The sequence below is a fragment of the Haliotis cracherodii genome, unplaced genomic scaffold (assembly GCF_022045235.1).
Source record: "Haliotis cracherodii isolate W230 unplaced genomic scaffold, xgHalCrac1.p SCAF_2, whole genome shotgun sequence".
Lineage (NCBI taxonomy): Eukaryota > Metazoa > Mollusca > Gastropoda > Lepetellida > Haliotidae > Haliotis > Haliotis cracherodii.
Genome location: NW_027266275.1, coordinates 49,470,282 through 49,494,961, shown reverse-complemented (window position 1 = coordinate 49,494,961; position 24,680 = coordinate 49,470,282). Strand labels below are relative to the sequence as shown.

The 24,680-nt window shown below is 43.9% G+C and overlaps 2 protein-coding genes across 3 annotated transcripts; one reads left to right on the top strand and one right to left on the bottom strand.

Moving 5' to 3' along the window:
• Window positions 1–12,407, top strand: LOC139469205 (L-threonine 3-dehydrogenase-like). Its single transcript, XM_071251338.1, has 5 exons — window positions 1–577; window positions 1,895–2,045; window positions 8,328–8,424; window positions 8,589–8,757; window positions 11,778–12,407. Exons 1-5 carry the CDS (start codon window positions 130–132, stop codon window positions 11,978–11,980), a joined length of 1,068 nt encoding a protein of 355 aa, XP_071107439.1. The 5' UTR covers window positions 1–129; the 3' UTR covers window positions 11,981–12,407.
• Window positions 12,408–17,657: 5,250 nt separating this feature from the next.
• On the bottom strand, window positions 17,658–23,751 carry LOC139468169 (SPRY domain-containing SOCS box protein 3-like). Of its 2 annotated transcripts, none has more exons than XM_071249968.1 (5): window positions 23,072–23,751; window positions 20,005–20,063; window positions 19,734–19,886; window positions 19,423–19,572; window positions 17,658–18,483 (listed from the first exon to the last, which is right to left on the bottom strand). In XM_071249968.1, exons 2-5 carry the CDS (start codon window positions 20,006–20,008, stop codon window positions 18,098–18,100), a joined length of 693 nt encoding a protein of 230 aa, XP_071106069.1. In that variant the 5' UTR covers window positions 20,009–20,063; window positions 23,072–23,751; the 3' UTR covers window positions 17,658–18,097. The 2 variants fall into 2 exon arrangements, with proteins under 2 accessions (XP_071106069.1, XP_071106068.1); XM_071249967.1 differs by having other exon boundaries at window positions 19,734–19,889; window positions 23,072–23,749.
• Window positions 23,752–24,680: the final 929 nt, after the last annotated feature.

The window sequence follows — 24,680 nt, the reverse complement described above, 5'->3', positions numbered from 1 at the left end:
TCTACTTTGCTCGGCATTGAGCAGGTGAGGTTTCGACTCTTATCTTCCAGCGTCCACCCGTCTGTCACGAAGGCAGTACATGCTCTCCTCTCAGCCCAGTAACACATTGCTAGTTGCACCAGCGGAAACATGGCTTCCAACATCCCTAAAACCATGAAGGCACTTGTCAAGAAGAACGAAGAAGAGTCGTATGTCTATGAAAGCATTCCTGTGCCCGAGCCAACGGGAGATGAGGTGCTCATCAAAGTAGATTCTGTGGCAATCTGTGGCTCCGACATCAACCTGTACAAATGGAATGACGTGGCACGTGTGATCGCCACCATTCCCTTTGTCCCAGGTCACGAGTGTGCAGGGACTGTGGTCAAGTGCGGACCTGAAGCCCAGCTCACAGTTGGGGCCAAAGTCGGAGTGGAGAATCACTACTACTGCGGGTCATGTCACCAGTGCAAGTATGACAACAGGGCGATATGCAGGAATATGGGCCAGTTCGGCCACGGCAAACAGACCCAGCATGGGGGGTGCTCTGAGTACACGATTGTGCCAGCCCGCTACCTGTACGTCTTGAAAAGAAATCTGCGTGAGTAGTCCAAGGGGGGGTAACTCCGTCTGTTCTAATCTTGTGAATGTCCGAAAATGATTTTTGCAGAAATCATCCGTTTGATTGTTGTAGCGCTATGCGTGTAAAAGATGATCTCGTTTAATCGACAAACTTAGTTTGGAAGTAGAAGAAGACTCTATTCAATGGCAAAATCATGTAGATATTTTAGTGGTTGTCTTTTAATATCGAATAAACTTAAACTCGAGAATAGATAGATCTATTGTTTTTAAACATTCAAATAAGATTCAAATAAGGGTCAAATGACTCTTTTATACTATCAAATGTTGTTGACTATATTGACACTTTGACTGTGTTATGAAAATGTTAAGAAAACATTGACCTCTCAGGACGCCTATATAGTGGCCGGGAAGGTTAAGATGAAACTAGTACACTTCTGGTCCAAAGCACCGAACAGTTCTGGTTATGGATCCAGCATAGCACATCCCTCAGGTGGTAGAAAATCCAAGGATGCCGCCGATATAGCTGAAATCTCAAATGATATCAATCTATTGTCAATATATAATGAACAACAAAAGAAACGCCAGTGTAGATTATGGTTGATAAAATATATAATTTGCAATATTGACAGTAGCGGGTGACCTCGCCTAGGTGAACACTACCAAGCTGACTGTCGTTCATTTCCCGATGAACGTCAGTATGTCACGTGACTAGGTTGTCAATGTGTATCAGTAATGTTCAGCCTCAGGTCCAAGTCTTACGCCAGGTTCGCCCCACACAGATAGAGTTCCCATGGAGTTTCTACAAAATGGCATTCTCTGTCACCAGATATGACACCAAGGGGTACTTTTTGAGCGTGACGATTTATAGTAAACATTCATGTGGTAATCAAACACACGCCCTCACAACTGTTTGACATGTCAGAAAAAGAAATTAAAATGTATGGATATTTTTATGTCTTGTGGTTTCAAGTATTTAAATGCAACTTGTGTTTCTTTAGCTGTTGAGTGTATCATAATTTTCTGGTCAATTTATACAAACTATCATTGTAATATATTCAGGGTTATAGTAAGGATGCTGTGTATAATTCACATCAATATATGAAATGGAGTCAACTCAAGGTTATTGACTGCAATACTAAATTGTGCCTGAAACAATCTGTTTTACTTATTCTGTCACATACAGATACAAAATAACATGTATAATACTGATTTAGCAAGTGTAAAGACGAAGAGCAAATAGTACTCGATTCCCGGAAAGCCTTTGATTGACATGAAACCGTTTTCTAAACATTTTAGCAGTCAAGTGACTTGGTGTCTTTTTGTTTCTTTAAACCAGCTGCTGATGAGATCGCCCTGCTGGAACCCTTAGGCGTATCCCATAATGCAATAGAGAAGCTGGAGGTGAAAGGAGAAGATGTACTCGTCATTGGCTGTGGGCCTGTCGGACTCCTTGCTATTGCTTCAGCCAAGGCTCTTGGTGCTAACAGGTGACATAAACGCATATCGCCCCCTCACACACAGTGGCGTCCAGTGTTACCATGGCCCTCCTCACACCCTGTAATAGCGTCCTCGTACTATCACTCTCCTCACACCCTGTAATAGCGTCCTCGTACTATCGCTCTCCTCACACTCAGTGATGGCGTCCGGTCTTCCTATCACTCCCCTCACACCCTGTAATAGCGTCCTCGTACTATCACTCTCCTCACACCCAGTGATGGCGTCCTCGTACTATCGCTCTCCTCACACCCTGTAATTGCGTCCTCGTACTATCGCTCTCCTCACACTCAGTGATGGCGTCCGGTGTTACTATCTCTCCCCTCACACCCTGTAATAGCGTCCTCGTACTATCACTCTCCTCACACCCTGTAATAGCGTCCTCGTACTATCACTCTCCTCACACCCTGTAATAGCGTCCTCGTACTATCGCTCTCCTCACACCCTGTAATAGCGTCCTCGTACAATCGCTATCCTCACACCCAGTGATGGCGTCCAGTGTTACTATCACTCTCCTCACACCCTGTAATAGCGTCCTCCTACCATCGCTCTCCTCACACCCTGTGATGGCGTCCGGTGCTACTATCACTCTCCTCACACCCTGTAATAGCGTCCTCATACTATCGCTCTCCTCACACCCTGTGATGGCGTCCGGTGTTACTATCACTCTCCTCACACCCTGTAATAGCGTCCTCCTACCATCGCTCTCCTCAACACACAGTAATAGCGTCCTCGTACTATCACCCTCCTCACACCCAGTGATGGCGTTCGGTGTTACTATCACCCTCCTCATACACAGTAATGGCGTCCAGTGTTACAATCGCTCTCCTCAACACACAGTGATGGCGTCCAGTGTTACTATTGCTCTCCTCAACACACAGTGATGGCGTCCAGTGTTACTATTGCTCTCCTCACACCCTGTAATAGCGTCCTCGTACAATCGCTATCCTCACACCCAGTGATGGCGTCCGGTGTTACTATCACTCTCCTCACACCCTGTGATGGCGTCCGGTGTTACTATCACTCTCCTCACACCCTGTAATAGCGTCCTCATACTATCGCTCTCCTCACACCCTGTGATGGCGTCCGGTGTTACTATCACTCTCCTCACACCCTGTAATAGCGTCCTCCTACCATCGCTCTCCTCAACACACAGTAATAGCGTCCTCGTACTATCACCCTCCTCACACCCAGTGATGGCGTTCGGTGTTACTATCACCCTCCTCATACACAGTAATGGCGTCCAGTGTTACAATCGCTCTCCTCAACACACAGTGATGGCGTCCAGTGTTACTATTGCTCTCCTCAACACACAGTGATGGCGTCCAGTGTTACTATTGCTCTCCTCAACACACAGTGATGGCGTCCAGTGTTACTATCGCTCTCCTCAACACACAGTGATGGCGTCCAGTGTTACTATTGCTCTCCTCAACACACAGTGATGGCGTCCAGTGTTACTATCACTCTCCTCACAACCAGTGATGGCGTCCAGTGTTACTGTCACTCTCCTCACACCCAGTGATGGCGTTCGGTGTTACTATCCCCCTCCTCAACACCCAGTGATGGCGTTCGGTGTTACTATCACTCTCCTCACACCCTGTAATAGCGTCCTCGTACAATCGCTATCCTCACACCCAGTGATGGCGTCCGGTGTTACTATCTCTCCTCACACCCTGCAATAGCGTCCTCATACTATCGCTCTCCTCACACCCTGTGATGGCGTCTGGTGTTACTATCACTCTCCTCACACCCTGTAATAGCGTCCTCCTACCATCGCTCTCCTCAACACACAGTAATAGCGTCCAGTGTTACTATCGCTCTCCTCAACACACAGTGATGGCGTCCAGTGTTACTATTGCTCTCCTCAACACACAGTGATGGCGTCCAGTGTTACTATCACTCTCCTCACAACCAGTGATGGCGTCCAGTGTTACTGTCACTCTCCTCACACCCAGTGATGGCGTTCGGTGTTACTATCCCCCTCCTCAACACCCAGTGATGGCGTTCGGTGTTACTATCGCCCTCCTCAACACCCAGTGATGGCGTTCGGTGTTACTATCACTCTCCTCACACCCAGTGATGGTGTTCGGTGTTACTATCGCCCTCCTCAACACCCAGTGATGGTGTCCAGTGTTACTATCGCCCTTCTCAACACCCAGTGATGGCGTTCGGTGTTACTATCGCCCTCCTCAACACCCAGTGATGGCGTTCGGTGTTACTATCACTCTCCTCACACCCAGTGATGGTGTTCGGTGTTACTATCGCCCTCCTCAACACCCAGTGATGGTGTCCAGTGTTACTATCGCCCTCCTCAACACCCAGTGATGGCGTTCGGTGTTACTATCGCCCTCCTCAACACCCAGTGATGGCGTTCGGTGTTACTATCACTCTCCTCACACCCAGTGATGGTGTTCGGTGTTACTAACGCCCTCCTCAACACCCAGTGATGGTGTCCAGTGTTACTATCACTCTCCTCACACCCAATAATAGCGTCCTCGTACTATCGCTCTCCTCACACTCAGTGATGGCGTCCAGTGTTACTATTACTCTCCTCAACACACAGTGATGGCGTCCAGTGTTACTATCGCTCTCCTCAACACACATTGATGGCGTCCAGTGTTACTATCACTCTCCTCAACACACAGTAATAGCGTCCTCCTACTATCACCCTCCTCACACACAGTGATGGCGTCCAGTGTTACTATCACTCTCCTCACACCCAATAATAGCGTCCCCGTACTATCGCCCTCCTCACACCCAGTGATGGCGTCCAGCGTTACTATTACTCTCCTCAACACACATTGATGGCGTCCAGTGTTACTATCACTCTCCTCAACACACAGTAATAGCGTCCTCCTACTATCACCCTCCTCACACACAGTGATGGCGTCCAGTGTTACTATCACTCTCCTCACACCCAATAATAGCGTCCCCGTACTATCGCCCTCCTCACACCCAGTGATGGCGTCCAGTGTTACTATCACTCTCCTCACACCCAATAATAGCGTCCTCCTACTATCACTCTCCTCAACACACATTGATGGCGTCCAGTGTTACTATCACTCTCCTCACACCCAATAATAGCGTCCCCGTACTATCGCCCTCCTCACACCCAGTGATGGCGTCCAGTGTTACTATTACTCTCCTCAACACACAGTAATAGCGTCCTCCTACTATCACCCTCCTCACACACAGTGATGGCGTCCAGTGTTACTATTACTCTCCTCAACACACAGTAATAGCGTCCTCCTACTATCACCCTCCTCACACACAGTTATGGCGTCCAGTGTTACTATCGCCGCCCTCACACCCAGTGATGGCATCCAGTGTTACTATCACTCTCCTCAACACACAGTAATAGCGTCCTCCTACTATCACCCTCCTCACACACAGTGATGGCGTCCAGTGTTACTATCGCCGCCCTCACACCCAGTGATGGCATCCAGTGTTACTATCACTCTCCTCAACACACAGTGATGGCGTCCAGTGTTACTATCACTCTCCTCAACACACAGTAATAGCGTCCTCCTACTATCACCCTCCTCACACACATTGATGGCGTCCAGTGTTACTATCACTCTCCTCACACCCTGTAATAGCGTCCTCGTACTATCGCTCTCCTCAACACACAGTGATGGCGTCCAGTGTTACTATCACTCTCCTCAACACACAGTAATAGCGTCCTCGTACAATCACCCTCCCCACATACAGTGATGGCGTCCAGTGTAACTATCGCCCTAAAATAATGTCCTGCCCTCTGCAGCACCAATCAATGAAACGTTCGAGACGCATGAATTGTGAAACTCAACGAGTTATCACATTTCAAACAGCAACACTTCATTCAAATGTGTTTGGATAGAGAATAAGGGTGACCAATGTAGAGATAACATATTTTCTAACACTGTCAAAGATATACTGGAAAAGGGAGTTGACACAATATATGATAACATTGATGATAGTATTAGATATATCACAGCTGCGTTATGTACTGCTGCTTCATGTATGGAAAACAGTAATTGCAAACAAAAACTCACATCAGTAATGGCTTGATAGTGAATGCCAATTCCTGAAGAAAGAACGATGTAGATGTTTGACTAAGTTTCGCAGGTATGCCAGGAACGAATACCATGGTATGTGTAGGAATAGAAAGAGGAATATTACAAACGTAAACGAGATATTCTGGAGTTTTGGTCTACTGTAAAAAATCTCAGCCTCAGAACAAGCTTAAAATCGGTTTTTTTACATTTTCTTACATTTTCAAGAATTATTCTCTAATCCTAATGATAGAAACAAAGACGATTTGGGGATGTTTAATTTCGATGATAATCATTCTAACGACAGACATTTTTCTATTCTCCAATCACCAAGAAAGAAATATTAATCACTTAAAGAATACTAAGGCATCAGGTGCGGATAAAGATATTTCCAAAAACATAAAATCTTCATCAGACATATTGGTTCTTTATCTTAAACTGATCTTCAATTTTATATTAGAGAATTATTACTTTCCTGTAAATTGGTCACTTGGCTTTATTATTCGGCTTCGGCTTCACTATCAAGTAACTGTGACTGATACAAATAACTTTTGAGGAATTGTGATTCTTAGTGTATTCAATAAAGTTTTTACATATATCATAAATACAGTGTGATGCTTTGGGCAGACAATCTGGGTTTTGACAAGAATATAGCACGATAACGTTTCTATTTTACTGTCAATGATACAAAGATATCTAACAACATAGGGTGGCAAATTATATGCCTTATTTGTAGATTTTGCGAAAGCATTTGACTCTGTCATAGAGATAAACTCTGGGAGCTAGTTAGAACGCATGGACTTAGTCGCAAAATGGGGAAATCATTGTGCTGTATCTATCACAATGAAAAGTGTGTGTAATAACAATACTGTTTCAGATACGTTTGGTTGTAATAGGGGTGTTAGCCAAACGTGTATTTTAAGTACTTTTCTCTTTTCTTTCTTTATAAATGAATTATCAGAGCAAATCAAGGAAAATTGCACAGATGTTGATTTACTAACATATTGTCATGCTCTGTGCATGTTAATAAGGCTGCTTTACAAGCTAAGAAGTGACATTTTTCAAAACCTTTAGCAACTTGTTAATGTAATACATTTTTTCAAAATCTTTGACACTAAAAGTAGCCCAATTTTAGTGTATGGAGCCGGAATGTGGAGATTCAGAAATATAAATGCTATTGAAAAGATTCAGTTATAAGCTTGTAAGAACCGTCACGCTCTTAAACCTAGCACTCCAAATATAGATGGTGAATGTGGGAGATACCCATTGTACATAGACGGTACATATAAAGGATAATAAATTATGGTTAACATTATTAAATTTGCCAAATTCAAATTTTTGTGTGGACTGAAAAAAATGTGTCTGCCAGAGCGATTTATTATTGACCTTTCACAGACTTTAAAAAGCATGTACTTCCAAAAATGGTTATCTTCTCTACTTTTGTCCAATGAATTACATCACTATTTGAATATCAAAATAAACCTAAGTAAAGAGCACTGTGTATTTGAAATAGATTGAAGGAAATTCCGAGTGACGTTAGCCCGATTTAGATGCAGCTCGCACGATCTCCTTACTGAAGCAGGTAGACACTGCAGCATTCAAAGAGAAAACATAATCTGTCAACTGTGTAGTTATAATAATTGAGAAGATGAATATCATTTTTACTTATTTGTCCATTTTATGTGGACATTAATAACCAATTCATTAATGATAATTTTTTCAAGCAAGAATCTTCACTTGTGTAAAAATACTGTCACACTTAAAAGTCTGTCAATGTTCATTTCCATGCCATGAATCTTAGTAAGCATGCACCTACTCAACGACATAATATATTTTAACTTTTCATGGGTATGGATATATATTCTATTGTATAAATGTACCCTCAACTACTTTGTATAATGTACTATAGGCCTCTGACCTTCGCAGGGGCGGTGGGGTAACCTAGTGGTTAATGCGTTCGCTCGTCACGCCGAAGATTCGGGTTGGATTCCCCACGTGGGTACAATGTGTGAAGCTCATTTCTGGTGTCCCCCACCGTGATATTGCTGGATTAGTGCTCAAAGCGGCGTAAAATCATACTCACTCACTCATGCCTTCTCAGTATTTAGAAATAAAGATTGATTGATTGGTTGGTTGGTTGGTTGGTTGATTGATGTGGTAGTGCATCCGATCGCACTCTGTCTCTGTACCTCATGTTATGTTTCATAGTTTGCTTATACTAATGATTCGTTATATCATTAGGGTGATTGGGGCTGATATTGACGACTCCAGACTAGAACTAGCTAAAAAGATGGGAGCCGAGGTCACCGTCAACACCCTCAACAAGTCTATCAAACAGGTAAGCACGTTATACAGCTGGACTGACTGGAACGTGTTTAACGTCAATGACACATAATACATTGAAATTATTCAGTGTGCAGTTTACTCCTATTTAATTAGTTAGTTTGCAGTTATAACAAGTGCAACATATATTTCTATGAACTAGCGTAATCCTTTTATCAGTTTATAGAGAGCTTCACTGACGGCTTGGGCATAGGGCGAGTGTGTGAATGTAGTGGGGCGCCACCTATGGTCAACATCAGCTTCTCTCTGCTGAGGAAGGGCGGTCGTATTGTGATGGTTGGTCTGCCCAAACAGCCTCTCCACGTGGAGAATGTACTGCAGGATATAGGTAGGCAACACAACTATCTATAGCTCCACGTGGAGAATGTACTACAGGATATAGGTAGGCAATAACACTGTCTATAGCTCCACGTGGAGAATGTACAACAGGATATAGGTAGGCAATGTCACTGTATATAGCTCCACGTGGAGAATGTACAACAGGATATACATGTAGGTAGGTAATGCCACTATATATAGCTCCACGTGGAGAATTACAACAGGATATAGGTAGGTAATGCCACTATATATAGCTCCACGTGGAGAATGTAAAACAGGATATAGGTAGGTAATGCCACTATACATAGCTCCACGTGGAGAATGTACTACAGGATAAAGGGAGGTAATGCCACTATATATAGCTCCACGTGGAGAATGTACTACAGGATAAAGGGAGGTAATGCCACTTTATATAGCTCCACGTGGAGAATATACTACAGGATAAAGGGAGGTAATGCCACTATATATAGCTCCACGTGGAGAATATACTACAGGATAAAGGGAGGTAATGCCACTATATATAGCTCCACGTGGAGAATGTACTACAGGATAAAGGTAGGCAACACCACCATCTTTAGCTCCACGTAGAGAATGTACTACAGGATATAGGTAGGTAATGCCACTATATATAGCTCCACGTGGAGAATGTACTAGAGGATATAGGTAGGCAATGCCACTATATATAGCTCCATGTGGAGAATGGACTAGAGGATATAGGTAGGCAATGCCACTATATATAGCTCCACGTGGAGAATGTACTACAGGAAATAGGTAGGCAATGCCACTAAATATAGCTCCACGTGGAGAATGTACAACAGGATAAAGGTAGGCAACACCACCACTCTTTAGCTCCACGTGGAGAATGTACTACAGGATATAGCCAGGCAATGCCACTATATATAGCTCCACGTGGAGAATGTACTACAGGATATAGGCAGGCAACACAACTATATATAGCTCCACGTGGAGAATGTACTACAGGATATAGGCAGGCAATGCCACTATGTATAGCTCCACGTGGAGAATGTACAACAGGATATAGGTAGGTAATACCACTATATATAGCTCCACGTGGAGAAGGACCGCCTCCGTGATCTAGTGGTAGAGCATCCGCCCGTAGAGCGGAAGGTACGGGGTTCGATCCCCGGTCGCGTCATACCAAAAGACGTTAAAAGATGGTACTTGTTGTTACCCTGTCTGGCGCTCGGCGTAAAGGGGCTAAAACAAGGACTGGTCGGCTCGGAGTCAGTATACTGTGTCTGAGTGGGGTATACATGTTCAACTGCGGCATGGTATCTCAGTGAGCTAGCACTATAAATTGGCATTCGTCCGGACCAGTACAAGCAGCCACACATACACGTGCATGCACGTCGCTATAGAAGTGCAATAATCTTGGACGCGACGTTAAACCCAATTTCACCTCACCTCACCACATGGACAATGTACTACAGGATATAGGTAGGTAATGCCACTATATATAGCTCCACATGGAGAATGTACAACGGGATATAGGTAGGCAATGGCACTATATATAGCTCCACGTGGAGAATGTACAACAGGATAAAGGTAGGCAACACCACCACTCTTTAGCTCCACGTGGAGAATGTACTACAGGATATAGCCAGGCAATGCCACTATATATAGCTCCACGTGGAGAATGTACTACAGGATATAGGCAGGCAACACAACTATCTATAGCTCCACGTGGAGAATGTACTACAGGATATAGGCAGGCAATGCCACTATATATAGCTCCACGTGGAGAATGTACAACAGGATATAGGTAGGCAATGCCACTATGTATAGCTCCACGTGGAGAATGTACAACAGGATATAGGTAGGTAATGCCACTATATATAGCTCCACGTGGAGAAGGACCGCCTCCGTGATCTAGTGGTAGAGCATCCGCCCGTAGAGCGGAAGGTACGGGGTTCGATCCCCGGTCGCGTCATTCCAAAAGACGTTAAAAGATGGTACTTGTTGTTACCCTGTCTGGCGCTCGGCGTAAAGGGGCTAAAACAAGGACTGGTCGGCTCGGAGTCAGTATACTGTGTCTGAGTGGGGTATACATGTTCAACTGCGGCATGGTATCTCAGTGAGCTAGCACTATAAATTGGCATTCGTCCGGACCAGTACAAGCAGCCACACATACACGTGCATGCACGTCGCTATAGAAGTGCAATAATCTTGGACGCGACGTTAAACCCAATTTCACCTCACCTCACCACATGGACAATGTACTACAGGATATAGGTAGGTAATGCCACTATATATAGCTCCACATGGAGAATGTACAACGGGATATAGGTAGGCAATAGCACTATATATAGCTCCACGTGGAGAATGTACAACAGGATATTGGTAGGTAATACCACCATATATAGCTCCAAGTCGAGAGTGTACTACAGGATATAGGTAGGCAATGCCATTATGTATAGCTCCACGTGGAGAATGTACTACAGGATATAGGTAGGTAATACCACTATATATAGCTCCAAGTCGAGAGTGTACTACAGGATATAGGTAGGCAATGTCACTATATATAGCTCCACGTGGAGAATGTACTACAGGATATAGGTAGGCAATGCCACTATGTATAGCTCCACGTGGAGAATGTACAACAGGATATTGGTAGGTAATACCACTATATATAGCTCCAATTCGAGAGTGTACTACAGGATATAGGTAGGCAATGCCACTATGTATGGTTTCACAAGGAGAATATACTGCAAGATATAGGAAGGCAATGTCACTATATATATAGCTCCACGTGGAGAATGTTCTGCAGGATCACATCAGGAATATATGTACGTGGTGAATTTTATGTAGGCTATTATACGGGCACCTCATTTGGTTTTGATAACTTGGAACACCCGGCGCACTTTGTCACTGTACAAATGTTACTCCTTAAATGAAATACAAATTGAAAAAAATCAGTCAAGGATTTTATAAAAGGGTCGAAAATAGTCACTCATATAAACAAATGTTCGGCCCTTCCTGTGATATTCTGAACGTGACTTTTGGTTGCAGTATTCAAGTCGCTCACACTGAAGACTGTGCACGGGCGTATGATCTATCATACCTGGGGCGAGATAGAGAACTTAGTTGCAGACGGCAAGATCGATGTCAACAAGATTATCTCTCATAGATTTCCAATGTCCAAATATGAAGAGGCCTTCACGGCCCTGTTTAGTGGTAAAGCGTGCAAAATCGTCATTGACCCCAGCAACTGATTCTGAGTTGCCAAATCTGTCTCACTGCGTGGCGTTACCGTCTCACAAGAAAGAGAAATACCACCTGTGCTGACTTCATATTGAAATAACCTAGATAACAAAAAAAAAAAATCAATTATTGCTGATAAAAATTAATACAATTATTTTAAGATGTGTTGAGTGACTTTCATAATAGTTAGGAACCTGACAGAATTCTTCGATGCAGATTGCGAGGAAAGTTGGCACAAAGCCGATGAGAGAAAAAACAGTTTATGTTTTTTTCGATAATTTAAAACTAACACTTTTTTTGCTTTCCCTGAAATGAGATGAGTTCAAAGTCAATGTTTTAGAAAAAAGCAAGAAGTGGTATCTGCAGGCGAGGCAACGAGCTGACTCAGCTGCGCTCGGCCAAAAGAACCTACAGATATCTGTAACGATATCATATTTCCCTTCAATAAAAGTGTCACAGTCATTTCCATAATAATAAGCAATCTCTGCTAAAAGTATTATGAAAGAAGAGTCCATTGTACGATTCCGACTAAGCCATCAGCATGAGCGGCGTGGATACCGGTAGGGAAGGACATGTGCAACATGTGTTGATTCCCAGATCGATACACGAAGCTAGACCCAGAATTGGTACAAAACAGAACTAAATTGTGAAATCGGTAAATAACCACACAACATCTATGAACAATCAACATGGTCTATTGAAATACACAAGATAAGGGGTTTACTTTCATAAGAGGCAATACGATTGGTAAACATACGTGGCTGCAGCAATATATATAGATGTAAGGTCCTATTTCAAGAATATCCTGTATATGTGACAGTTGAATAACTTGAAAGAAGCACGTGCTCCGTTCTTGCCCCACAGGCAGAAAAGTCGGTGTTTTCCGATAGGCATCCCGTCCGCACCAGGCAAGTAGATGGACGCAAGTCGGGTCATACAAATACAAGCGACAAAACCGTTTCCATATTTATGAGTAGTAGTCACAAACACGTATTGTTCACCTGAAAAGAACACGGGAACATATTTATATTCACCGCAAAAAGAAACGCGAATACCATACATGTTGGTTAATATATGAAGAACTACTCATTTACAAGAGATATTAGATTGGTTAGACGCACAAACGAACGTACTGGTATGATGTGTGAACCAACGCTCATGAACGCATCACATGTGATGTCATTGGCCATGAAACAGGATGCACCATTTGTCTCGTGCAGGATTCGCGTGTAAAGTTTGGAAATCATGTGCAGCATATCGTGATAACAATAAAGACACTTGACTGCTTGTTAGTGTACCAGTTATTGGTACACATTGGAAACATCACTTAACGTACATACTTTTCTATATGTTTCTATGGTGTGCAGACCGCCTCCGTGGTGTAGTGGTAGAGCGTCCGCCCGGAGAGCGGAGGTCCGGGGTTCGATCCCCGGCCGCGTCATACCAAAAGACGTTAAAAGCTGGTACTTGTTTTTATCCTGTCTGGCGCTCGGTATTAAGTGGGATATTCAGGTTACAACTGCGGCATGGTGTCTCAGTGAGCAAGCACTATAAATCGGCATCAGTCCGGACTAGTACAAGTTAAGCGCCACCCACCATATTTGTGAGCTGTTACTTTTGGCACTTAATGATGACTATTATAACGAGATGGACGATTGTTATAAGCCGTATATGTAAACCTAATGTGATGCAAAAGTTGTCCCAAAGCAAATTTATATTGTGTTCCAAAAGAATATGAGCAGAAAGGAATTTTACAGAAATTGAAGGATTAGAAAACATTGAAAAACTTTTTTTGTCATGTAACTGTCATGATATCAGCAGACCATATCAGGTGTCACATAGACATACCTCTATTGCAAGACAGAAACGCCAGTAACGTGTGTATGATCCACGGACATTGACCACAACTTCAACCCTACGCCTCATACTCATTACAAGTTGAATGCTTCTCTGAGGCAAACGGATCCATTCTTCATGAAGTGCGGCTTCAAGTCCAGCGAGACTTTGAACTGGGGGATCACGATGTCTGATTTTCCGGCCAAGAATGTCCCAGAGATGCTCAATCGGATTAAGATCCGGACTACAGGCCGGCCAAGGAAGAGTGGCAATAGCTTCTTGACGCAAATAAGCCCAAACTTCCCGAGATCTGTGTGGTCTAGCATTGTCGTCCATGTAAACAGGTCTTGTATGAAGAGGATGGTTGTCAAAATGAGGGACTACCACTGGACGAAGAACGGCACCTTGGTATTGTTGGCCATTCAGGTTTCCACGAATTGTCACCAGCGGAAGTTTGCAGCCGAAGGAACACAACCCCATATCATGACAGACCCCCCCCCCCCCCCCCGACACATGCTATGGTCTTTTGGATGTTCCTTCGTGCAAAACGAGTGTTACGTTGCCTCCAAACACGTATTCGACCATCAACAGTTCTTTGCAGCATTCGACACTCGTCAGACCAATGGATCCTTCTCCAGTTGGCCAAGTTCCATCGACTACGGGCACGACACCATATCAGACGATTCCGCATGTGCCTCTCAGTCAGTTGAGGACGTTTTACTGGTCTTCTGGCGTTATGACCAGCCGCTCTGAGGCGACGCCTTACGGTCATCGTCGAGAGTCTCTGATGGGTAATCCACTGCAGTCTTAAATCTGTTGAAGTGGCAAATGGATTTCGTCTGACTATCCTGAAAAGACGTCTATCCTCTCTGTTAGAGGTCTTTCGAGGCCTACCAGACCTATGCCTGTCATTGACATCATTAGTTTGACCATGTTTGACAATCAAACGAGTGATAACACTATGACGACGACCCATTTGTCTTGCAATGGCCCTGCATGACATGCAAGCATTTTTCTTGCCTATCACTTGCCATCTTTCAGCGTTCGTTAACTTTCTCCTCAACATGGCTGATTTTCAACCTCTATTGGGTGGGGAATCTCACACAGGAGCAAAATGCAGCCACGTGTCTGAAACTTGAATTTCACTATTTATAGGGTAAGGGAACTGCAGCAACTCGTAAAGCACGCTTTCCTTGTGGTATCTGGACAAATTTGGGTTCATGAAACTATGGAAGCCTAATTCAGTCATACATCATCATATTTCGTATTTCTGATTCCCACACGTGAAATCAAGAGACTATGAATATGGTGGCGGTTAACTTTTGTGCATGTGTATTTATAAATCAGAATTTCTGTTCAGATCGGCAAAGTCAAAACAAGGTAATTTGGTTAAAAAGTTTAACTTAAGCTTCAGATATATCGATGATCTGATTTCGTCCAATAACCATCAAATAGCCAATTCCCTTCCACTGATTCACCCATCTGAACTAGAAACAAAAGCGGCCACTGAGACCGCTTGATATGTTTCATATTTAGATCTATGTATACTGAACCGCAAAAGAAACGTCACCATGGATAGATATATGACCTTATTTGTCCAAACACTGGAAACATACTTTGAGACATATTAAAAAGATGAAACTTGGCAAAACTGATCATCAAGGTAAAGTAACTCGTGAGTCCGCCATGAGCTTTGATGACTGCCGTGCAACTTCGGTACATGGAATGGATGAGGCGGTTGATGAAGGCCATAGGCACTTGAGCCCACACTCTGAGGAACGCTTGACGCAGTTCAGCTGCAGTTGTCGGCCTTGGTCGGACGTCATTCAGCCGTCTATGAATCTCGTCCCACAGGTGCTCAAACGGGCGTTATAATGCTGAAACACGTGGTTGCGGCGACGTGCCAAATAAGGTATGGAGTGTGGTCTCAAGATGTACCGAGCTGCTGTGACACCATTGCCTCTCTCTGGACCGATGTTCTGGAAGACCACAGGGCCGACCCTCTGTGCAAGACCAATTCCACCCCACACCATGATGTTTGGACCCCCCACCACCACCCCTTCTTCTTCTCCCCTGCTGGTAGCGCCAATGCTGGTGCTGTGGTGCCCACTGAAGACGGTCCCGGCGTTGACGTGGTGTCAGAATATGTCCTCGGTGAGGCCTGTGACAGTGGAGGTGTCTGCTCGTCAATCGTCGACGCACGGTGTCCGCACTAATGTGTCGCTGGTGTGTCACCATGTGTCTGTCGAGTAGTTTCCGCAGCAGTAACAAAGCTATCTTGAAGATGCTGTCGCACTATCTGACGGTCCTGACGTCGGGTGGTGACCCTTGGTCTTCCACTACGTGGTCGGTCATATGTAGTGTTTATGGTCTGGTACCGTTGCTGGAGCCTGTATATAGCCCTTACATGGACTTTAAAATGCATTGGCTACCTGCCAGGCGGTTTGTCCAGCTTGCAATCGTCAAAAGGGCTTGGTGTCGCTGATTTCTTGTCAATCTTGGCATGTGGTAGAAATTCAACAACAAATGAATGTTATCCGATCTGGGTGGATTTTTATAGGGCAAGAAATTGGGGAACGCATGTGCATTTCAATTTGCACGGAACTCACGTGCATCGGGTTACCATGGCCGTTGCCGTGATGCGTTTGGGCGATCGGTTTTATTGTCATCTGCTTTGGTTTTTTATCATCAAGTTTCATTCTTCCGGACAAGGTAATGCTAAATTTTAGAAACCTTTATTTCGAGCAATATTCCCGAAGCTCCAGACCATGGTGTCTACATTTCACAACTTTTGAGGTATAATCGAGCATTCTACCAAGATTTCAAAGAACGTCAGATAACTCTTGTTTAGAAGTTGTTTGATCAAGGTTTCAACAGTAAAGGCCTCAGTGAAGCTTTCAAAATGTTTTATTGTAGACATGTGGAGGACATTTCCAAATCTGACGCATCACTGACAAAATGATGTCCGATGCAATTCCCTATTTTGACTCGTACCATATGTTTCCGTGGTTTTTATTTCAGGTGAACAATTGACTTGCCTTTGTATGTGTTTATGACAGGTGCCATCAGTTGAGAGGTATAGGCTCACCTTTTCGCGACTATTTGATAGTGATTCATAAACACATGCTCATGATACAGTCGAAATCGTACAATCGTTTCTTGGCATATATTTCTTATGAATATGGAAAGGGTTTTGTCACATATCCAGCACGTAGTTCGGTCACAATCATAACATAGTCGGGCCTCGTTTCAGGCTTAGTACTGCACAATGACAGCGAGTTCAATGTTTGCATATGCAAATGAGGACATACTTCAGATATGTTGCTACACTAAGACCGCCAGATCATAATTCGGGTGCAATCGGGACATGGTTTGAGTAGAAGGCTACACTACTAGGCAACTGATCGGGAACAATGCTGTACTAAGACAGCCAGGGGATGGTTCGAGTACTATGCTACACTGTGGTAGGCGATATTACTACAATGATACAGCCACTTCAGGCTTTGGATACGATTGTACATTAAGACAGTCTAGTCATGATTAGGGTACCGTGTTCCGATAAAATATCCAGCCCTAGGTTCGGGTACTATGACGATCAGGTTATGGGCGGAATACGATGCTACGCTGAGACAACAAGGTTTTGAGTTGGGTACAGTGCTACGCTGAGACAACCGGATTATGGTTCGGGATCGATGCTACACAAATACAGCCAGGTTTAGTGTCGAGTAGGAACCATCAGTGTCTTCTTCTCTTCGAGCGTGGGCAGTTCTCCATATTACAGACAATATTGCAAATTAAAACGATTTTTTTCATTTCATTGTCATGTCAGCGAGCTGATCGAACAAACACGTAGGTGTGTAAATATTTATTACAAAACCTCAGCAAAAAAATAATCCTCGAGGGTATGAGGTAATAACAAAATCAGTCATATATGAGTAATAAATAATGAACAATCTGACACTGGGATCATATTTTGTTTGTTTGTTGTTTAAAGCCGCCCGCAGCAATATTACAGCTATATGACGGCGGGATCATGTCACTTTACACAACCTGAATGTCACCGGATACGATCAGTCATGTGTAAACTGTATACATTCACTCCACAAATTGGTCATATCTGAGGTAATCACGCAGCTGCCAAGGCACAACAACACGAACATGTTCAAGTACACCCATACGCACCTACACAAAATCCTGATCACGCACATTCACACGCTTGACATGATTTATAGCATGACATCAAGGGCACCCCCGTCATCATTAAAACACTCTACCTGGTGATAAGAAAAAAGTTAGAATTGCCGGATGTGGTTTTTGATCGCATTTGGCAGAGGCAGGTTTTCAACTGAGTCCGCACACACGAGATTGTTCTTGATGATTGCACAGCACTTCTCTTGTAGAGAGAGGTAGCGGCATGACCTCACCCCCAGACCAAGCTCAGTCTCTGTTGCTGTGGAGGAGATAAGTGGGTACAGGGGCTCTCTCACAGTGTCAAGGCCGCTAAAAGCTACCCCTAGGTCCATGCCGTTTTTGTAGAAGCTGAGAGTACCTTTGTATAGGTTGAGATAGCATCCGATAACAGTAGTGCGGTCATATATTGGGTCACAGTACATTCGTGGGACACCACGGTGCCACACCCTCCCTTTGTGGGATAGGCCCCAGCTCTCCCCATCCATACCTGTAGAAGCAAGTATACAGTATACATACATTGTTAAATGTGCCATTCTCCTTTTGTTAAAGGTGAGGTGAAATGGAGTTTAACGTCGCGTCCAAGGTAATTGCACTAAAATAGCGCGCGCGCGTGCGCGCGTGCGTGCGTGTGTGTGTGTGTCTGCTTGTACTAGTCCGGACTGATGCCGATTTATAGTGCTAGCTCACTGAGATACTATGCCGCAGTTTAACATAAATACCCCACTCAGACACACTATACTGACTCCGAGCCGACCATTCCTTGTTTTAGCCCCTTAATGTCGAGTGCTAGACAGGGTAACAACAAGTACCATCTCTTAACGTCTTTTGTTTGACGCGGCCGGGGATCGCACCCCGGACCGTCACCTCCGGGCGGACGCTTTACCACTAGACCACGGAGGCGGCCCCTTCTGTTTACAGGGGAAATACATCTGTCTATAATCATTGAATGTGTCAAAGTATGTTCTTGTATATTCTAAAATATATTATTATCACACCTCCATATCAGAATCATATCTAATTGGTTTACGTAATCTTGATAAAATACTATGATAATCATAGATCCCGCCTTGAAGGGAAATAAATTTCTGAGCGGAACAAATCCCTCCTACTCCGCAACGAAGAAGACAGGCTGCGCCTGGATTTCCGAGCGGGAGAATAAATACCTTTTTTCGAGTCAATGAGCGTTGCATGAAATGTCACAAGTTAACTTCAGCTCAGACGAACAGATGGTTTCTATCAATTTTGAGTTTGTTTTATTTCTTTGACTTAGGTCAATTAATATATGTCCTGCAGGATAATTCGCTGTAGTATTATCACTCGGGGTAATTTGGTTTTATGTGTTCCTCGTTACGTATGTTTGTGAACAACATGGTAGGGAAAACATCACATACAATAGTAGGTATGTCCATATAGAAAGCAGTCGTACCTATGAGATCCACATACTGGTAGTTGTTGGTGTGAAGCAGGGCCTTCTTGGTCCCGACTCCCACCATCACGGAAGTGCCTGCTGGCGGCTCCAGGAAAATGATCTCCCAGAAATGTTCCCCATCTAGGAAACCCTTGCTGCCGCGGACGCCTGTAGGAATAATAACGGTATATGTATACCAAAAAACACAAGGTACAACACAGAGACAGCTTTAACATGGCAACGGGGGACACTACCACGAAACTGCTTCAAACTGAAATAGATGTTAGCTTCCTGCGAGTGTATCTAGGGGGAGCTGTTGTTATGCTTACCGGCTGTTCCTGTGCTCTGGTCGACCGGATCTGTGTGAAAGTAGGCGTCCTCAAGGTCAGGTGACAGCAAGACTTCGGGGGGTTTGGTGTGATAGTCCCACACCCAGTTGTCATTGAGATACTCGCGCTGCACACATACCGGCCAGAGAGTTGCTGCTGCACAAACAGACGACACCACCATCATCATAAAATGACAAGATGCAACATGTCTGATAATAACAACACTCTGACAATAACGTTTACAAAACACATTCAGTCAGTAAGTACCTACCCATGTATCTATGGGAGTCACTTCTACACCAGTTTCGGATATGTGTTCGTCAAAGTCACCTGAAATGCAAGGAAACCAGTGCATATACTCGTTCGTTGCCTGTGGATGTACAATAATCAATACAGCTTTTGTTTGTTGGTCTTCTGACCGCCCTGGTCCAAATGATTAGAACACAACATGTGTGTGTCTGCCGTGCCTCTTATAATCAAATTAAAACACATGTCTTCGGTCTTGTATTTTGTGTCTTGTCGTTCATCTGCCCAGGTAAACATGATTCATTACAACATGTGTCTTGTGCCGTTCATCTGCCCAGCTTAACATGATTCATTACAACATGTGTCCAGTGTCGTTCATCTGCCTAGTTTAACATGATTCATTACAACAAGTGTCTTGTGTAGTTCCTCTGCCCAGGTAAACATGATTCATTACAACATGTGTCTTGTGTTGTTCGTCTGCCCAGGTAAACATGATTCATTACAACATGAGTCCTGTGTAGTTCATCTGCCCAGGTAAACATGATTCATTACAACATATGTCCTGTGTCGTTCATCTGCCCAGGTAAACATGATTCATTACAACATGTGTCCTGTGTCGTTCATCTGCCCAGGTAAACATGATTCATTACAACATGTGTCCTGTGTTGTCCGTCTGCCCAGGTAAACATGATTCATTACAACATGTGTCTTGTGTTGTTCGTCTGCCCAGGTAAACATGATTCATTACAACAAGTGTCCTGTGTCGTTCATCTGCCCAGGTAAACATGATTCATTACAACATGTGTCCTGTGTCGTTCATCTGCCCAGGTAAACATGATCCATTACAACATGTGTCCTGTGTTGTTCGTCTGCCCCGCTTAACATGATTCATTACAACATGTATCTTGTGTCGTTCGTCTGCCCAGGTAAACATGATTCATTACAACATGTGTCCTGTGTCGTTCATCTGCCCAGGTAAACATGATTCATTACAACATGTGTCCTGTGTTGTTCGTCTGCCCAGGTAAACATGATTCATTACAACATGTGTCTTGTGTTGTTCGTCTGCCCAGCTTAACATGATTCATTACAACATGTGTCTTGTGTTGTTCGTCTGCCCAGGTAAACATGATTCATTACAACATGTGTCCTGTGTCGTTCATCTGCCCAGGTAAACATGATTCATTACAACATGTGTCCTGTGTTGTTCATCTGCCCAGGTAAACATGATTCATTACAACATGTGTCTTGTGTTGTTCGTCTGCCCAGGTAAACATGATTCATTACAACATGTTTCCAGTGTTGTTCATCTGCCCAGGTAAACATGATTCATTACAACATGTGTCCTGTGTTGTTCGTCTGCCCAGGTAAACATGATTCATTACAACATGTGTCCTGTGTAGTTCGTCTGCCCAGGTAAACATGATTCATTACAACATGTGTCCTGTGTTGTTCGTCTGCCCAGGTAAACATGATTCATTACAACAAGTGTCCTGTGTTGTTCGTCTGCCCAGGTAAACATGATTCATTACAACATGTGTCCTGTGTAGTTCGTCTGCCCAGGTAAACATGATTCATTACAACATGTGTCCTGTGTTGTTCGTCTGCCCAGGTAAACATGATTCATTACAACAAGTGTCCTGTGTTGTTCGTCTGCCCAGGTAAACATGATTCATTACAACATGTGTCCTGTGTTGTTCATCTGCCCAGGTAAACATGATTCATTACAACATGTGTCTTGTGTTGTTCGTCTGCCCAGGTAAACATGATTCATTACAACATGTGTCCTGTGTTGTTCGTCTGCCCAGCTTAACATGATTCATTACAACATGTGTCCTGTGTCGTTCATCTGCCCAGGTAAACATGATTCATTACAACATGTGTCTTGTGTCGTTCGTCTGCCCAGCTTAACATGATTCATTACAACATGTGTCTTGTGTCGTTCGTCTGCCCAGGTAAACATGATTCATTACAACATGTGTCTTGTGCTGTTCGTCTGCCCAGGTAAACATGATTCATTACAACATGTGTCTTGTGTCTTGTGTCGTTCATCTGCCCAGTTTAACATGATTCATTACAACGTGTGTCCTGTGTCGTTCATCTGCCCAGGTAAACATGATTCATTACAACATGTGTCTTGTGTCGTTCCTATGCCCAGGTAAACATGATTCATTACAACAAGTGTCTTGTGTTGTTCGTCTGCCCAGGTAAACATGATTCATTACAACATGTGTCCTGTGTAGTTCATCTGCCCAGGTAAACATGATTCATTACAACATGTGTCTTGTGTTGTTCGTCTGCCCAGGTAAACATGATTCATTACAACATGTGTCCAGTGTCGTTCATCTGCCCAGGTAAACATGATTCATTACAACATGTGTCCTGTGTTGTTCATCTGCCCAGGTAAACATGATTCATTACAACAAGTGTCTTGTGTTGTTCGTCTGCCCAGGTAAACATGATTCATTACAACATGTGTCCTGTGTAGTTCATCTGCCCAGGTAAACATGATTCATTACAACATGTGTCCTGTGTAGTTCATCTGCCCAGGTAAACATGATTCATTACAACATGTGTCTTGTGTAGTTCATCTGCCCAGGTAAACATGATTCATTACAACATGTGTCCTGTGTAGTTCATATGCCCAGGTAAACATGATTCATTACAACATGTGTCTTGTGTTGTTCGTCTGCCCAGGTAAACATGATTCATTACAACATGTGTCTTGTGCTGTTCGTCTGCCCAGGTAAACATGATTCATTACAACATGTGTCTTGTGTCGTTCGTCTGCCCAGCTTAACATGATTCATTACAACATGTGTCTTGTGTCGTTCGTCTGCCCAGGTAAACATGATTCATTACAACATGTGTCTTGTGTTGTTCATCTGCCCAGGTAAACATGATTCATTACAACATGTGTCCTGTGTCGTTCATCTGCCCAGTTTAACATGATTCATTACAACATGTATCTTGTGTCGTTCCTATGCCGTGTTTTACATGATCACATCACAACAGGAGAAAGCAAGATAATATGAAACGTTACTTTCCAGTTTAGAATTCCATCCTATTAAAGACGCCCTAGGTCTACATACCTGTGGTAGCCTTCCTGGTAGCAGCAATATAGATGTTTTGGGCAGTATCACAAGACGAGGAGACCAGCTGACTACAGCCCACGTTCTTGTGCTGTCAACAACAAACTGGACGCAGCTGGTTTCAGGTGGACTGCTTGAGCGGGAATCGAGTTAACAAGTTGATAATAAGGTCGTAGTACACCCTGTAAACACCGTGTCACAGATATTCGGCAACTCTCTATGTTTCAGCTTAGTACGTGCACCCTACGCTTATCTTACCCCGCTTGCCTCGTGACACTTATGTCGTTGCAAACAAATGAGAGTGCGTTTTGTACAAAACAGTTTGGCATTTCAGCTTTAAGAATCGGAGGCTATTTGAATGTAGACGGTAATATTTGGGCACGTGTGGGATAAACAGCCTGTTGATATGGCCGGGATACCAGAGATAAAAGCTTAATACCGACTTCAGTATGCAACGTGATAGCGGTAAACGTGTCAGTGTTCAGAGAGACACATGACGTGACCGACTTGATACATACACTGGAGGACAGACCACATCGCCAGCATTCTTGAACGAAATGTGTTTGCTGCAGTTACATTAATTTACACTCTGTGTGACTTCGCGTCGTCTTACACATCTCATCACCAGTTAGTCAGATAATAATGTATTGACAATGAACTTAATGATGATATTTTACATGTTATAGTAGGCGTCCTGAGCGTGGTCTTCCTCCAACTACAACGTGAGGGTGGAAGATGGAATAGCGTAGTACAGTGGGAGTGGCGTATTTTGCTTTCTGTTGACCTGATTGGCTGAGGGGAACACACCTCCTCAAATCTCACACGCTGTAAATATTATGTTTTCGACCTTGAACGATATCCAGTATTGAATACCGGAAATAAGTCGGTCAGCTCCCACAGTTCAGCTCCATTGCAGGGCAGTGGGTTTGTCAGAGACACTGTCATGATCACGTGCCAGTTGTCGTTGCCTGCAGTCCATGTGGAGGGAGGATGCAATGAAAAGATCAAGTTTCCATGTCTATCATATACCCAACTGCTGTACATAATGAAGTACAAGGGGGTCAGTATTAACAGCGGAGAATGACATGGTCTGTTGTACCGAGGGGGGGTCAGTATTAACAGCGGAGAATGACAATGTCTGTTGTACCGGGGGGGGGGGGGGTCAGTATTAACAGCGGAGAATGATTTCGTCTGTTGTACGGAAGGGGTCAGTATTAACAGTGGAAACGACATGATCTGTTGTACGGAAGGGTCAGTATTAACAGTGGGGAATGACATGACCTGTTGTACGGAAGGGTCAGTATTAACACTGGGGAATGATGTGATCTGTTGTACGGAAGGGGTCAGTATTAACAGCGGAGAATGATATCGTCTGTTGTATGGAAGGGGTCAGTATTAACAGTGGAAACGACATGATCTGTTGTACGGAAGGGGTCAGTATTAACAGTGGGGGATGACATGATCTGTGATACGGAAGGGGTCAGTATTAACACTGGGGAATGACATGATCTATGGTACGGAAAGGTCAGTATTAACAGTGGGGAATGACATGCTCTGTTGTACCGAAGGGGTCAGTATTAACAGCGGAGAATGATATTGTCTGTTGTAC

What these genes read in the sequence shown, in the direction of transcription:
- LOC139468169 (XM_071249967.1), bottom strand. An exon ending in CCAGAGCACAGGAACAGCCG is followed by an intron (nt 19,573 to 19,733) that starts GTAAGCATAACA and finishes TTATTCCTACAG; the next exon opens with GCGTCCGCGGCAGCAAGGGT. An exon ending in CCAGTATGTGGATCTCATAG is followed by an intron (nt 18,484 to 19,422) that starts GTACGACTGCTT and finishes TTGCTTCTACAG; the next exon opens with GTATGGATGGGGAGAGCTGG.
- LOC139469205 (XM_071251338.1), top strand. Translation starts at nt 130, where the DNA reads ATGGCTTCCAACATCCCTAAAACCATGAAGGCACTTGTCAAGAAGAAC. An exon ending in AAGGCTCTTGGTGCTAACAG is followed by an intron (nt 2,046 to 8,327) that starts GTGACATAAACG and finishes TTATATCATTAG; the next exon opens with GGTGATTGGGGCTGATATTG. An exon ending in TCAACAAGTCTATCAAACAG is followed by an intron (nt 8,425 to 8,588) that starts GTAAGCACGTTA and finishes TCCTTTTATCAG; the next exon opens with TTTATAGAGAGCTTCACTGA.